This window comes from Electrophorus electricus, chromosome 25 (assembly GCF_041902795.1).
Source record: "Electrophorus electricus isolate QZ-2024a chromosome 25, ASM4190279v1, whole genome shotgun sequence".
NCBI lineage: Eukaryota > Metazoa > Chordata > Actinopteri > Gymnotiformes > Gymnotidae > Electrophorus > Electrophorus electricus.
In genome coordinates this window covers 8,290,001-8,307,500 of record NC_137521.1, presented here as the reverse complement: position 1 = coordinate 8,307,500, position 17,500 = coordinate 8,290,001, and the positions used below count along the sequence as shown (strand labels likewise).

Here is a 17,500-nt window from a genome sequence, read left to right as displayed (position 1 = left end):
AGGTGGTGATCACCAGCTTGAGCCCCTTCCCCCATTGCTGATCAAAGAGAACAGAAGCACACAATGAGCTGCAGCAATCAGGAGCTCTTTGTGCTGGAACTGCATTGATCTCACAGCAGCTGTTACTGTACTGCATGCACGGTGCACAGACTGGGTTACATAAATCAGCAAAGCCAAAATTGTAACAGCCTATGTAACCATAGATCTGTTGAGACAGTAGCATATGGGAATGTACATCCATATGGTAGCCTGGTCCAGTTGCTTGGAAGTTCACAAAATACAAGTGTGAAAATTCAACCCAGGACACCAAAAAGGTGTGCATATTCCTAAAAATGTGTCATAATGTTCTAGTGAGTGCTTGCAGCCAGAAAATGTGGGGAACAAAACTTCTTCATTTCCATCCACAGTGCCTCCAAAACCTGTGTGTGCTAACCTGGCCTATTGCGAACAGGGCTCAGAGCAAAGTGCTCTTAGACTCACATTTCTGCTTCACAGCAACATCACTCCAGACCATGGACTAACCTGGGTGGTTGTGGTGGTGTGGAAATTGAAGGGAACAATATTTCTAAACCCTTCAGGGCACAACTGCTAGAGGCCTTAACTGATGCAACTTGGGCTGAACACATCTCCTTACTGAACCACTAAATAGCTGCATATAACCAGTGTAGTCAGCATGCTCTACCTGCAGCTTACTGTCTGACTGTTCAAAACACCAGTCTACAGCTTGTGTAGGTCAAAGCTTACATTTCAGAACTCATGTCTACAACACTTTCCGTTTATGGGGTATGGTATGTTGAGATGTTCTGAAAAATGTTGAAGTTGAATATTCCACAAGTCTGTCTGCCAGAAGCAGCAGAGGTCAAAATAAATCTGTCTGCAAAAGCACTTCAAATTATTTATTGCGGCTATGATACTTGCATGAATTATTTATGTTTCTGTTTGCAGAATAATCAGCAGTTTTACTGGAAAATAAATTAATTTCAATGAAATTTTACATTTGCTCATGGTATTTTTACACAGTCAGGTTTAAACATTCAAATTCATTCTTTTGCTACCAAGTACTGAAATCAGTTGATGAGAACAAAAACAAATAGGTTAGAATAGTTGAGGTATGAAATGTTAATGTGAATTGTCAGCAGTCATTCTTATATCTCCATAATGTAATCATTAATGCATATTAATGTATATCTTAGTATATTAACTTTTTTCTTTCTTTTTCATACCCAACAATTACCTGAGGTCGAAAAGTAAAAGAAAGAAGTCCAAGTTCTGGAAAAGATTCCTTCCACATGTGATCATCTGCACTCCACAGCAGTCCCCACCCCGCATCACACACACACACACACACTCACACACACACACACACACACACACACACACACACACACACACACTCACACACACACACACACACACACACACACACACACACACACACACACACACACACACACACACACACAGACTCACACACACCTGAAAGTTTATTGAACACAACAAGTCAATCTGTCAGTCATGAGAAGCACATTAAACACTGTTAAAAAGGTCATTATAACATATCCCTTCTATGGCTTCACAGCCTCTTGTTCACATTTCTGCTATACAGTCTCATCCACTGGAGTAGCTAAAGCACTCTCACATTAGCTGTTTAAGGTATCATCGATATGAGCTAAAGTGCATTTTAACAGATCGATCAATCTTGTTCCACCATTGTATGCAGATCAATTAAATAGCCATATTGCAGGACAAAGAAAACAAAAATCAACTTCTGCATGAAAACTGAATTAAAAATGTTTCAAATGTGCTGAGGCTGCCATGAGAAACTTTAATAGTCATATCGATGACAGTTTTCAATATACATATATGTTATAGTCCACCAATAGCAGTCTGGGAATTTGTGGGCCAGCCTATGTATAGTAACATATCATGACTAAATATAGCCGTGTAACATCACCAGAGTTGCTGTTTTCTTTTCTTTCTGTCCTTGTACAGCCCACTGTATGGTGTGGAACCAAAAAAAGTGCATAGCGGAGTTCTCATGACACATGACCCCAGACATATCCTGCTATGATTAACTAGCCTAGTGGACAAAATGGATTTTCTAAATTCTCTAGCACATGCTGCTTCATTGCAAGTCAAAATCTATATTCTGATGCTGCTCTTTTATTTGGCCCAGTAATAGTACCTTAATGCCATCGTTAATGCCATCCTGTATCCATAAGCAGCACCCTGACCCAGCTGTGTTCTTTAGGATATCTAAACCATAGACTGAATACTCAATACGGCCGTCAGTCCATACTTAATATGGAGAGGTTCACATGTTGCACAGCTCAAAATAAACCACAGCTGTGATAACTTGCCTTAGCTGAAAGCATGAGGTGTGAGATCTGTTTAAAAGTGTCCTCAGCCATCCACAATTTGGGTGATCTAATGGACATGTACTGGTGACAGGACTCTAGAGTGTTTCTAATAGACACATATTGGTGATAGTTTTCTAGTGTGTGTCTAATGGACTCACAGTGGTGACAGTTGTCTAGAGTGTGAACACAGGCTACAGATCAGCATTCATTCCCTGAGAAGTTTAATGTGACCTCTGAACTTTGTGGCCTCAGCAGCCTGAGAAGCATCAAGGGGCCAGACTGCTGCCTGACCGACACTTGCTATTGGACAAACAGTATGACACCAGTGATTGTGGCTGAGATCTGATCCAACATCAGACACTGGATAGGAGTCAGCTAGCAACACTATGGGGGGAAAAAAAAGTTAATACAAAAGTTAGTTCTTGTGTGAAAATAAGAACTGGTAAAAAAAGAATTTATAAATGTATGCATGACTCTTTAAATAACAACCACTTTATGTTATAAACTCCACCCAGTCCAAACAGTGAAATGGAACCCACAGCAGCTGTAACCAAAACTTCTCAGCCAGTACATACAGTACCAGTCAAAATTTGGACACACCAGACTAAATGTATGTTTATAATAGTACTAATTCATTTAATGTAATTGATTATGCATAAGTTTGTTTCTAAAGCAAATATAATTTGGGAAAGATGTTAGCATATATATATATATATATATGAATTCATTTCATTTTCAAAGCACACAGACACACACACACACACACACACACACACACACAATTTTAGATGTACCCTCAGCAAAGTTTTCTTTAAGAACTTTAGTTCCTCACCCTACAAGCATGGTAAAAGCGTCATATGTGGCTGCCTCATAAAGATGGTTAAGAGAACACCAAGAGTATGCAAAGCTGTTATCAAAGTAAAAGATAGTTACTTCGAGGAATCTAAAATAAGGTAGTTTATCACAGCATAATTACATACGTGTTGTTTCATTGATTTGATACCTTCCCTGTTTTTTAAAACATAATGAGCAGTACACGGTCTATTATTTGATAAATCTTGAGAATAAACAGAGACTCAATATCTATTATCAGATATTGCCATCTTGTGGTGAATGTCAGCACTCCAGGCACAGGTAACAAGGTTTCCAGTCTTGGGTCTTGTGCATGGCGAATAACAAATCTTGTGTCTTTATACCATTGATTTTTTTTTTTTTTTTCGATTTGTCCCAGTTAAAAGTGAAGGAGTTAAATCAGTTTGCGCTGCTCACATTCTCTTCTCAACATACGTCTCGTTGATGTGAACAAGGCGGCCTAGGTGAGAGCCTAAAATCGGACACTTCTTTTTCCTATTATCATGTTACAAAGAAGCAGACAACATTAAGATTTTGACAAAACGTACATTAACAATGTAACACATTTGTCTGTCGCCTTTAAAAATAAAAGCAGCTGGCAGTTGAGAGTAGCCCCCCATATATTGTAAACGAGTCCACTACACCGCAGTTCACTTTCAGTCGCTGTAGATTAGGCGTGGAAGTTCCCAAGTATGCATGCAATTCTAAAATGTTTGATTTAATGATCTTGGCTGGAATCGTTTTTATCTGTACCCTCTGGCAAGCAGCCAATCTGTGGCAGCCCCCAAATGAGTAGTAATAGCTATTCCCATTTCCCCCTGTGATCCATAAATGTCTATTGGAGGGACAATTCTGATGTTCTGCATGTGTGTGCTAGTAACAGTAGCACACAATGCAAGAGTTTGGGTCCTGGCATATGACTGTAGAGCGCCATAGAGCAGCTATCTGCTTTTCTTATAAACAAACGCTCTAATAATAGAAGACTGTTACACCAAGTGAATGCAGTGTTAGATATGTAGTATATTTCTTGTGATATGCAGTAGATGAAAACCAAAGGCGGTTGGGGTAATAAGATTACACACATCAGTAAATCAGTAGGGTTTACCTTTATTGTTTAAATGAGGCTTTGAACTTTCAGCTCATCTAGAACTGACAGAATGTGGCCAACTGATCAGCTCCATTGGGGTGTTAAGAATTTCTTTAATATTGTCAGAATGAACAGACCGCTTTTGGATATTTGAACTGCACAGACTACACTGACCACCAACCACAAACTGTTGCAGAAAGATAACTAAGATAACTAAAATTGCTTCAAAATGTATGCAAAAGTATTCATGATTAACCTTCAGATTTTGGAGTCATAAAAATCCTGTATTTGTAGCCTTCTACAAAACACGATCACTGATAATAAGAGGAGGTATGTGTGCAAAAAACTTCAGGTTGTAGATGAGCTCAGGAACTTGCACTCACTTAAGGACAACAGGCTGTTGCAATCTCCTAAAAACCTGACCAACAGAATCTAACAGGAGCCATAATAGGCTACACTGATAAAGACCCCACCCTGATGGGAATTACTGAGGATTAGAAATTCAGTGGACGTCAGTACGGGACAGGTGACAATTGTGTTTACCTCTATGAATTTGGTCACTGAAGGCAGTCTGTGTAGAGTACAGTAGTGATAGGATAAGATGTATCATAGAGACTCCTCAGCATGGTAAGCAAATGGTTGCAGCACGTTTCTTTGTATAGCTTTTGCAGTAGAAAAGATTTGCTTTTATTGATCAAATTGCTTCTAGTTTCTCATTTAAGTAAACTGGCTGTGTAATTAATTAATCACTTTAAAACGTGTTTTTCATTTTATTTCGTGCACTTTGAATTCCCCAGAAGTTAAAAGACTTTAATGCTGCAGTATTGTAATCATTTACAAATGCATGCATGACTGTATCGATGAAAAAATGACATTTACTCTGAAATGAATTTATCTGGAGATATCTTAATTCTGTACAAACTACGTTTTTCAGATTTCAGAATGAGATAATGATGTAATGCAGGGTGGCAGTCTGGCAGTCACTAAGTACAGCTATGTGTGGGATTAGTGTTTGGACTTAAATAATAACATCACATACAGTCAGCAAAAGCATCTTAAAGGTTTCCATGCCACCATTGTTTAGCTGCAGAAACTAGAAAACCATGACAGTCTCTTAAAGTCCAGCCTGTCAGTCATAATCATTCCCTCACACATTTAAAAGGAGCATTGTCAAGTTCTGTCAGTCCCACAAGTCTATCATCCTAATCACTCTGGCATACATCATTTATATATTTTATTAGGTTTTGTGTGTGTGTGTGTGTGTGTGTGTGTGTGTGTGTGTGTGTGTGTGCGTGCACGTGCGTGCATGTGTTTTATGCTAGGTCATGGAAGTGCTCACACATGATAATTAGCTGTTAATATTAGATTTGACTCTCACGAGACTCCACTCACCAGAGCTGCTGTAGAAAATTACCTGCCAACTGCCTGTCGGCAGACACACTAACGATTTTTATTTATACCATATCCTCTCATTCTCACTCTGCCTCCTCTCCTCCATACATCCCAGTGCAGTTCTGGGCATGTAACGTGATAATGATGGCAAGGTGCTTTCGCTGTTGGATTATGCAATATAATCGGTGGATGAGGTAATTGAAATGGATTTATATAGGGACTGTGGTGACAGGCAGTTAGAGCAGATTTGTACTGCAGCAGGGCATCCTGCTCAGTTTACATTGTACTTCAAGTTGTTTCAGATGCCTAGACACCATTCTTAAGACTAAAATGGATTTTCAGTGGGGCATGCATGCTGACAATATAGTTTAGTCAAACATAAAATTTAATCTGTGACTAGAAGACTCTTCATAGAATTCTTCATAGTAACAGTAAGAGAATCAACATTTTGGTTATTTAATACAGTTTCACTTTCAGTGAGTTTACTGCATTTTATATTAGGCCTGATCTAACACAACCAATTCAACTGATCAGCTAATGTTTTATGAGATGGGTCAAGACCGTTACAGCAGGCAGGTAAGATTGATTAAGACGACAGAATAATTGGGATTATTTACGAATCAAGGCTGTTTTCATTAGCTAATAAATCATGTGATAATTGTTTTTTAAAGAAGTCTTTCAACAGCAGTTTTCTTTGTAAATAATCGTAGATCTGAAAAACAGCCAATGAGGAAATGAGACTTTTCACCATTGTTCAACCTCTGACCCTTAAGGACTGCGGCTAACTCTGTTGACAGTGCAGTTTCATATGTAGACAGTGTAGGATGAGATAATCTGTTAACATTCAGAAAAAGACATGTCTGCTCTACTCTACTAGAATGCAGGGTTGTCATCTTGACAGCTTGGCAATGTCATGATTCAGGCAGATGTGTGTGTGTGTGTGTGTGTGTGTGTGTGTGTTGTGAGCAGGTGTTGTGACTGGATCTGTGCTAAGCAGCTGTGTCTAGGGGAACTAAACTGATACCGCATGTTATTTCTAGATTTGCATTCGATTTGTTCTCAGTGATGGGCAAAGACACAAAACTGTATTTTGATAAAAACTTCAAATACTAATACAATATAAATAATAATAATACAAATATAATTTGACAAGCTAATGTCATAACACATGGCATGTTGTATTAAAAAAGGTTTGCAAATTTGCACCCTATCGGTTACTTTCTATGAATCAATAATAAACTGTATTAAAATTGGTTTTAGATGAAAATTTCCCAAAAATTCCATCTTGGATCCCATCTGGTATCAGTTAAGTGTTATCTTGAATAAATGATTACTTCAGTCTGGTTTTTTCTGGCATGTGTGATTAGCCCAGGGTCAGTCCCGGCATGCCAATCTGGCTGGGCTTTGGCTTGGCCCTCGGCTCAGCACAGATGTAACAGGGTCCCTCCACATTGACCTATGCAGTTCATTAATTAGCTCATTCTAACACTAACTCTGGCGAAGATGTGAATTTAAATGTTTCCTCCAAACTCTCTTCAGTAATGCACAAATGTAGATACAGACTTTTTTTGGGGGGTGGAGCATGTGAACGTTGTCACTTATGGTGGCTGAAGTTGAATCCAGACTTCAACCCGAATCGCTTGATTAGTTTAAGAACTCTCATAATCACATCCTGTTACACACACTCACACAATCACATCCTGTCACTCACCACCCAAAATTTTGAAAATGACTGTTTATGTTGTAAGTGTCAAAAAACAAGAAACACTCATTCCTAGTGCCCCTAGATCTCTCTTCTCAGATAATAACCTCCTCCACACACACACACACACACACACACACACACACACACACACACACACACACACACACAGACACACACACACAGACACACACACACACACAGACACACAGACACACACACACACACACACACACACACACACACTTTTGTCCTTGAAGACAGTTTTGCAAGTTTGCTCATTCGTTTTTCAGCCGCTCTCCTTGACTTTGCTCTGTGGATGGCTAATGAAGAGTGTGCGACGCTCATATTTTTAAACGCTGCGAGTTTCTTCTCCTGACAGCGCTTCAGAGGAGCAGCAGAAGGGGAACGTGGACCTCCTGCCAGCGGAGAGAGGACCAAGCAGATGGGCTTTCACACAAACAACGCAAAACATCAAGCACGGCCAGCTAAAAAGCCTGGCCGTCACAGGCGATGAAACGCAACGCGGAAGAGAAGTCTTTTAATGAGGCTTCGGTCGGTTGGGACGCTCGTTCAGTGTGCGTCTGCACAGAGACAAACTGTCGACTCTTAAAAGAGGTACTTATATAATTGCAGTACTGCTGTGTCTGGGAACTTGGGGAAAAAACAGCTGAGGGAAAAGACAGTCGACAATTTCTAAAGATTCTGTAGTGCAAGTTTGAGTGGAGTTATGAGTGGCTTTTTCTTTTCCCATAAGGCCTCTTTCACGGTACATGATGTAGAAATTCTCATGCACACAGCTCCTACCGAACTGTATGACCTAATAAGTAAAAGAGTGAGAGTTGAACCCGTGTCTGTATTTGTCTCAAAGATATGTCCAACTTTTTGTAATAAATACCAGTCCCAGTCTTTATTTAAAAGTCGCCCTTTGGTTTGTACTTTTTTCACCTACCAAGACTTTTTCTGGTGTGGAAAATTCTTGCATCATACCAATGATACCATTCATCCCTTTATTTCCCAGTATTGTACTGAAGTTGCCAATGTTTTAAGGGTGTTAGACTGTGAAACTGTCAGTTGTTTATTGGTAAGTGTATAGACAATATTTCTTTTCACTTGTATGCATGATTGGAGGCTTGCTCAAGGACCCACTGACAGTGGACAGATTCAGCAGCACTCCCCTACTAAATCACCCAGGTGTTAATGCTCTAATCTGTTGTGCTGCTGCAGACATGTTCTCTGGTACCCCAAGTCTTTGTGGATGTGTTTGCTATTTTTCATTCCACAGAGATGCTCCCAATAGAAGTGGTCCAGTAGGTCTGTTCGGCATTTGAGTTTATTATTAAGATCTAGAATTTGGGACCAACACATAGGATTTGCACCTATTCTGTGTTAGTGTAACTCACGTCTCCTTGTGTTAATGTGTAAATGAGTGAATCTGTGGCCAGTAGAGGGCCCTCCAGTGAAGCACAGAATGACCTGAAGGAAGTTTCTTGGCTGGTAAAGTATTCCAATGAATGGTTTAGATTTTATTTTGGCTTCAAGGAAATTAGCACTAAAAGAATATTACACATAGAAAATTCCTATTAATTTACTCCACACCAGCAATAATCAGAAAAAAAATCTTGCTGTCCTTCTCTCATGATTTCTTTTGCAACATTACACATTTATGACACAGCAGGGTGGTTCATCTCTGGTCCTGGAGTTCTACCATCCTGCAGACTTTAATTCCAGTCCTAAATTAATACACGAGCATTAATCTAATAATACAGTTTATCAAGACTTTCAGTAACATCTGGATTTAGACATACTTGATATACCATCTTGAAGTTAGCTGACATGCTTGGTCAGATTCTACTCCAACAGCTGAGCTTTTGACTGTTGTATTTTCAATATTGCAGATGGTTATTTATAATTTATCCTTTATGCAATCTAATGGCTCCCTCATAAATATTTTTTATAAGAACTCCACCCTGTAATCCAAACATTCACATGAGAAGAGAAACAAACAGTAGTTAATATTATTCCTTCTTATCAAGCTTTCTCTTTGAACAATTGTCTGTGCATTGTGTTTTGAGGTGAATTTAAATTTAAGGCAATTTTTTTTAATGTCCTAGAAACAATAGAGTAGAATGTCAGAGCCTCAAGTAAACATTTTAATATTAGTGCCATAACTTAGTGTATAGTTCTAAATGATATCAGAAAGGCTTCACTAGAATAAAAGTACATATATCTTCTGGGCATGATGCTAACATCTCTCACTGATACAGTGTCAGTGGGAGACAGACAAGAATGTAACATGCCATAAACTCATGACAAACAGTGCTGACATTCAGACACTGCTTGTTTCTTTCACACGGCATTAAAAAACCATCACTGCTCTGGGTCTGATAGTTACTATATTGTTAAGTCAAAGAAGTTATTAAAATGTGGCCTGCACTGTTCTTCTGTCAAGCCACCCAGTCATAAACAAGTCAATTTATTAGCATTCATATCACATGGCCCAGTGTCCCATATAATCTTTATATTCAGCAGCAAAATGTTTTGCACAATACTCATTAATTGGTGCTGACTGATACGGACCAGTTGTACCAACCCATTCGCTCTTTCTTGGGTAACAGTTTGGGATTTGTATAAAGTGAAGTGTGAAACAGCATAAATGTGCACTGTGCCAGTGTAAATTAGCTGCATAAAAAATATTTGTTTCTTATTCTAGTTTGTGCAATAATTGAAGGGAAGCGAATGTCATAGACCCAGTAAGTCACACATTTGCGCTTCCCGTTTAAAGTTACATACTGATAGAGTACTGTATTCTTCATGGTGAAATATAGGACATTAAATCTCATCTCAATATATGCCTCCTTAAAGCAAGAGAAACTTTTAATTAATGCATTGTCTTCAATGAACATAGCTTGTGAGAAAACAGTTCTTTAACAATTCAGTAAGTATAAAACTAGATGGGATATACAAAATATATGTGCTAAAGGTTAATGTAGAGAAAAGATACATTACCAGTTATATTTCTTTTTTCCAGGCAAGAGATGTTAAATCAATAAACAATAAAGCCCTTTATTCACTTTCTGTGTTGCTGTCTCTCTGCTTCTCTCTCTCTCTGTCTTTGTCTCTGTCTCTCTCTGTCTCTCTCTAGCTCTGTATGTCTCTCCTTCTAGCAGTCCATATGAGCTGTAGGGTGGTGGAGGAGTCCTATGCCTGAACTCATTGCAATAATCCTACTCTTACTGCCATAACTCAGTTTTACTCCATTCTCTGTTTGTCTCCTCGTTCTCTGAGAGCCACATCTGGAAAACACTCTACTTCAGCATAAAATCAATGTTCCATTAAATTTTAATCATCAAGAATGGCATAATGGCACCAGAACAGATGCTTCTGCCTTCAAATTCATGCTGTTCTCACTGTGTATTCTGGCACTGACCTAAGATCAGCTCTGTATAATGGATTTGGGGCTGTTATAGTGTATCATAGTGTAAAGCAGCTCCTGGATCAGCACTCAGCAACTGCTTTTTCCTCAGATGTCAGATGTATTAGTTCTGTCAGGGTTAATACCTGCTCAGTGATTGCTGTCTGACAGGAAGCATGATGCTGCAGTAGTGCTTTGTTAATGTGTGGAGAATGCCCCTTTAATGGCTTTTTTTGCAGCCCTGACCTGAACGTCATTGGTATTAAACAGCTTCTTACAAGGAAAGAGGGGTATCTATGGCAAATGGGGCTGGAAGCCATTAGATCTAAAAGCTGATATTTGGTGCTTTTTATTATGAATAAACAAGGACATGAATGCATGCACTGTAGTACAGGAAATTAAATTATATCTTAAGCCTCTCAAATTCAGAATACTATAAGATTTACATGATTTAGAAAAGTAGAATAATGGCATTCTCTGTATGATATATATATATATATATATATATATATATATATATATATATATATATATATATATATATATATATATATATATAAGGACTGTCTGTATAATATATAAATGTAGCTAAAAACAAAGTGAAACAAGTGAATGACAACAAAGACACTTGGAAGTGCTTGTGCTATTGGTTTTATTACTGTCATCATCGTCATTGCCATCATCTTCCTCAGTATTATCCCCACTTTTAATAACAGTAGCAGAAAAAAATCAAAACCACTCATTCTCAATCATGGCTTAACATTTTTCACACATCTTGAGTCAAAGGGAGACAGAGTGAGGGAGGGTGTGGAGGGTAAGAGAGAGAGTGAAAATCTAAATTATGTCGCTTGAGGACCATATGGGGGCTCTTGGGTAGGCCGCCATATGTTGAAGGCTTTTGTTATGGAAATTACACTTTAATTTTTGGCACTTTTCGTTACGGCACAGCCAGGCTGGGCACTTAGACAAAAGACAAAAAACAAACAAAAAAAAAGAGAGAGAGAGAACTTCGACAGATCTAGAATACACAGAGAATGATCTCTCGTTGACAACAACTGGTCAACACAGCCTACAGCAGATAATTAGCTAATTAAGTCATGTCCCTGATTTTGTGAATTCTGTCCAGGCTTTTACTGGTACCAGTACATATTATGCAAAAAACATGAGAAAAGAGAAAAAGCAAACGGATCAAAATTTCTCCACATGCAGTGTCTTATTATTGCTGTGACATATTTACAAACATATTTACAAGTTTATCAAAGAGGAACAATGTTTGTCCATCATATCTTAGTTTCTGTTGGTAGTCCATGTAATGTTCACAATTACTTTGACTTTTGGACAATATTTAGAGCAGTCTTCCCTTCTTAATACTGCCATTGCTTAGGATACATTAAAAAATGGTTGTCCTTTAATTGCAAGGAAAAATAGAGAGGTAAAGCTAGTCATAAATTTTAGAATGTCGTTTTAAAGGCTGCTATACATGTTATCAAGGGCTTTGCATAATAAAACTATTCACTATTCAGTGGGTTTATCATTGCTTCTAATCTTAGGCTTTAGGTTTGAAGGCTCTTATGCAGTGAGAAAGGGTAGAAAAGACAAATGTTCAAAGAATGAAAAATAATGAGTTCTTCACAGACATGATACATTCTCTGATAATGAACTAGGCTAAGAGGTTGGACCAGGAAAGGCCTGCTGTCTCTGTTACTGCACTTACACACTTGAACTGCCCTGACTTCAGGACAAAGAAAGTCAATGGTTAAGTGGTAGAGGTCATGGATGCGTGGGTGGATAGGTAGATAGATGGATGTATGGATGGGTGGATGGATGCATGGATGGCTGAATATAGAGAATGGAGTTGCAGAGGGGAGGTGGGGGGCCGGGAAGAGAAGCTCATCTCTGAGTCCCTGTGGGTTTCGCACCATTACCGAGATTGTGTTGCCCATTTTATAATATGCAAAATGCTGACAGCGCATTCGCCTGCTGCTGCCATGACCTTCCCCTTCAAGGTCAGACTCAGCCTCAATTACTCTTTCTGTCTTCTGCCTGTCCACTAGCACCTGTTCACCCCCGAGAGACAGAGGGAGTGAAGGACAGAGAAGGAAACAGAGACAGACACATGGACAAAAAGACAGGACAGACAGACAGACAGGGAGGGAGGGAGGACACGCCAAAACGAGGAAAGAGCAACAGCGAGAATGATAGAGAGAGAGAGAAATGGAAACTGAGATGAAGGGGGGAGGAGAGAAAAGAAGAAAAGGTCAGAGGGGAACGACAGATATGGCGGGGAGGACGAGGAGAGACGCGGACAGAATAGATAAGAGGAAGAGAAGACAGGAGTGACCAGCACACAAGACTCCCTCGTCTGTTGTGCTGTCAAACACTAATAGTAGATCTCCCATCAGAAACTTCTAGAAGATGACAAAAATGAAGCATACACACACTCACAGCATGCTGGCCTCTGCATCTGTATCGCAGCGTTTGAACGTTGTTTTGTTTGCTTCCCTGCTGCACACTATCTGCCATCATTAGAGCCCTGTTTACTTCACCCTGACTGTCACTGATGATGGATATTTGCTTTGAAATTCCTTCCTGACCAAGTTCACGTCAAACGGCACCTGTCTAGATGCTAGCTTCACATTTAGCACAAAGGCATTCATTCTGATAAAGAGGACATAATGAGATGTTGTGTGTGTGTGTGTGTGTGTGTGTGTGTGTGTGTGTGTGTGTGTGTGTGTGTGTGTGTGTGTGTGTGTGTGCAGGATTGTGTGTATACTCTGCTTAATATTTCCTTATTTCTACAGGGGTAGAGAGAGTTTATTTTTAGAGCCATAAGCTTGGAGTGCATATAGGCACTACTGTAGCACTAGATTCTAAGCCTGCAGGTTTGCTGTGTTCTCTGTCCTGACAGTGTTTTTCTCTTCAAGGTTCACTCCCTCTTCAAGAGCAGTCATTAAAGATAGCATCAGCATCATTAAAGATAGCATCAGCAGCCCCCTGACTAATCTCCTACCCCTGGTCCACTTCATCTGCAGAACAGTTCTGATTTTCCTGTTTCAGCTGTAACACTGATAAAAGTGCCTGAATGCAGCCTAAATTCACCACGGATGATGGTAATCCTGATAAGCCATGTTGTTTTGTTGCTCATTTTCAGGACCCTGACTTCAAAGGGGGGGTGCACTGATTGGAGTAAATGATTTTCACAGATGCTGCAAATGATCATCATCACCCGCCTATAGCAGAGACTATTTATCCTTTAATCTTGCATGTAGCACTTGGGTGCCATCAGCGTTATTAAAGGCATTAAATGCATTCATGGCAGCCGGCACTATTCTCAGTGTTAGCATTGGGATGATGTTCTATTCAACTATGTTGATTCTCCAATGTCAAGGATGTATATTCTCCTTTCCCCCAACTCTGCCAACAACCAAATAAATTATGTGAGTCCTAATGGCAGACAGCCACTAGATGTTCTGGTATGAAGTCACGATATATGTTATTATCTGGGTTCAGATAGGGAATTTACCAGCATGTCTAGTTAAGACCAAATTACAAGACTGTTGTCATTATCTTGCCATTAACCACATAAGAATGTAACATTTTGCAACTATAATTCATTTTCATGAGTTTCCCAGAATTTTGGAAGTGTTAATAAGAAGATGGATGGATGGATGACAACTCTCTTCTGTCAGATGGATGTTCAATGAAGAAATAAATAGACTTTTTTTTTTTTAAAGGAAGAGCTTCTTTGCTTTTAACGTTACTGCTGGTCAATATGAGCTAAAGTGGCCTGTTAAACAGTGAATGCTTTTAGACTGGGGATGAAATGAGTAATGTGTTATGGGCATAAAACAAATGTTATAATTATTTGCAGTGTGCATTATGTACCCTGGCATCAGTCGGGGGGGGGGCAATTTTCCCAAACCAAATCTTATTTCCCCAAATAAAGTTCATTTTAAAAATGACAACACCGTGATGGAGAATGACTTTGTGGTTTGCGTTCAGGCTGTTTCATTTATTGCCCTAAGTATTCTGCAGACAGGACAGCTATGATTACACAAGTCCGTTGCCGTGCCAATGAAGAGTTATTGCCTGTGAAAGTATCGCCATCCGCATTCAAATGTCTCAAATGTTGTACATTGTTCCTCTTCAAAAAATGCTAAAAGTCCCGAGGACTTTTTCTACAGTTTTATCATGCATATAAACATTTTTTTTTTTCCAAGAGCAGCATCTTACAAGGTCAATGGCGGTATTTAGTATTCAAAATACACAGATGAATAACTTTAATAAATTAGATAAATAAATAAGACAAAAAATAATAAATACTTAAATAAAAGAATAAATAGTGCATGAATAAATACATACATAAATCAATACTGAGGTGGTAAGAAATGAGGTTCCTGTTTTGGTGGTGATGGAGGATGGACAGAGTGACTCTGAGACAGAGGGGTCAGAGGTCGTACCTGCCTCTGGGTGAGGTAAGTGTTGACAATAGGAGGGGGGGAAGGTAATTCCTAGTCGATGGAATGCTTGAAGAGTCTGCTTTAGCCAAAATGGCGGAGGAAGACCTGTATCGTGGGTTGAGATTGCTTTTGTGGCACCGCTCTTCAGCGAATCCGCTAATTGTCCTCATTAGAGTCCTGGTGAACTGTTATTGTGAGGGTGCTTCATATACTGAGAGACTGCGTCCTGTTACACAGGACTGACATGAGAGCAATGAGTTTGAAACCAGAAGTGGTTTTAAATTAAGTCTGTCTTAAGTTGCTTCTTTAGTTCTCAATGTTTGTTTTGGCGTGGTAACTCCTGGTGAGACTGATACTGAGGCAAACATTATATTCTTAAGTAAGTCCACCAAATACCCACATTCCCAAAGATTGCTTTTTAAAGAGTTATCTGGGGATGATTGGCACAAAAAGACAATAAATAAGTGGCTGAAATTCAGAATTGCAATATAAAAATAACACTTGTTGAATTAAAGTATTAAAGAGTGACAAAAAAGTTTTCAACTTTTTAGTGGCCTTTTTTGCAAATACTGTCATTGTTGACATTGTCATAAAAGTTGAAATTGGCAGTTGCAAAAAAATTCAACTCTTAGCAAAACAAAATAAGCAGCATAAAAATACATGAGGTCATTTTTTTTGTTTTTGTTTTTGTTTGTTTCTAAAAAAGAAGGAACACGGTTGTTGTCCTTTTTGTTTTTGTTTTGATATGATTTGCTATAAAATATCAGGAATCTAAATATTATTACTATCATTATTAATATTGTTATAGTCACTGATAAAAATTCACATGCCAGGCCTCATAATAAGTGGGTGTGTGGGTGTGTGTGTGTGTGTGTGTGTGATAGAGAGAGATAAAGTGAGAGAAAGAGTCTGTTGGTGTGTATCTGAAGACAATTAGCAGTCCTGAAGAAAAATCCAGCATCTATTTGTTATTGTCTGGTCATTATTGTTTATCTTTTTTTCCCAAAGTAATTTCAGCGAAAATATTGCTTTCTAAAAAAAAGGGGAAGAAGTGGAAAAGGCCCATTTATTTGTGTGCGTGTGTGTGTGTGTGTGTGTATGCATGTGAGTGTGTGTGTGTGTGTGTGTGTCTGCATCTGGCAGAACGAAGGGGTCAGGAATTTTGAAAAAACCGAATAAGAAGATGAAGACATGAATTTATCTTCCTCGCTGGTCTGCTCGCTGGCCGCAAAGTGATCAGTTCTCTGAGCCGGACTCATCCTCGTCACCGGAGCCCTTGAAGCAGGCAGACTCGTAGTGCTTGTTCAGATACGACTTGAGCGCGAAGGTCTTATCGCAGCGCTTGCAGCGGTAGTGCTTGAAAGCCGAGTGCGTCTGCATGTGGGCCCGCAGGTTGGAGCGGTCAGCGAAGGCCTTTCCGCAGTGGGCGCAGGCGAACGGCTTCTCACCCGTGTGTGAGCGCATGTGGCCCTGGAGCAGCCAGGGCCGGCTGAAGGCCTTGCTGCACACGCTGCACTTGTGCTTGAGGTCGTGCGTGAGCACGTGCATGGCCAGCGCTGGCATGGACACGTACACTTTGCCGCATGTGGGGCACTTGCGCGCCATCTTGCTGTCCAGGCTGCGGTGCGTCTGCTTGTGCCGGCTCAGGTTGGACGACGTGGCGTACGTCTTGCCACACTCGTTGCATGTGTGGCGCGTACCGGTCCCCCCACCGCCAGCCCCAGCGCTGCCCGCCTCTCGTATCGCTGTTCCCCTTCGTGACTCCTTGGCATCGCTGCCCCTCCTCCGCGAGCGCCCGTCCGAGATGAAGAAGGCGTCCACGGTGTACCCGTCACCCGGGCTCTCGGAGTCTCCACTGTAGTAGCCGCGAGCGGTCAGGCCCGACTGCGGGCTGTCGGGCTGCTCCAGGTCGGGCTCGCAGTACTCCTCACCCCCACTGCTTACCGGGGCGTAGAGCGGGTCAGACACAGCCGAGCCCAGCTTCGGCTCCAGCTTCTTCTCACCCTGATACGCCGAAGGACGCATGTAGTCTTGGATGTAGCCTGGTGAAGGAAGAGATATATACAATGGGTCAAAATTAACATAAGTGCATACCATACAGATTTTATTAAAAACTACATAATATAATGAATTAACATGCTGATCATTTCTGTCATATACTCAGTCACTGACATGGTCACACTATTACTGTTATTATTCTCATACCCACACATGATTGAGACATGATTTAAC

General features: G+C 40.0%; 2 protein-coding genes and 1 long non-coding RNA gene across 3 annotated transcripts in view; all 3 read right to left on the bottom strand.

Annotated features, from left to right (window-relative positions):
- The window catches only part of LOC145653758 (uncharacterized), a 2,760-nt gene extending 510 nt beyond the window's left edge, over window positions 1-2,250 (bottom strand). The window contains exons 1-3 of the long non-coding RNA XR_014119953.1: window positions 2,186-2,250; window positions 1,235-1,476; window positions 1-37 (exon numbers count right to left, since the gene is read on the bottom strand). The exon at window positions 1-37 is cut by the window's left edge and continues 510 nt beyond it. This is a non-coding gene — a long non-coding RNA (uncharacterized LOC145653758). The remainder of the gene's footprint in view (window positions 38-1,234; window positions 1,477-2,185) is intronic.
- A 1,375-nt stretch (window positions 2,251-3,625) lies between these two features.
- srxn1 (sulfiredoxin 1 homolog (S. cerevisiae)) lies at window positions 3,626-4,393 on the bottom strand. Its single transcript, XM_081707989.1, is given in 4 exon segments — window positions 3,626-3,707; window positions 3,844-4,030; window positions 4,293-4,371; window positions 4,373-4,393. Coding segments are annotated over 4 exon segments (369 nt in total).
- A 7,053-nt stretch (window positions 4,394-11,446) lies between these two features.
- Window positions 11,447-17,500, bottom strand: part of scrt2 (scratch family zinc finger 2) — an 11,078-nt gene continuing 5,024 nt past the window's right edge. The window contains exon 2 of the mRNA XM_027031368.3: window positions 11,447-17,310. Within this exon, the coding sequence (XP_026887169.1) occupies window positions 16,505-17,310 (806 nt within the window). The 3' untranslated portion in view covers window positions 11,447-16,504. The remainder of the gene's footprint in view (window positions 17,311-17,500) is intronic.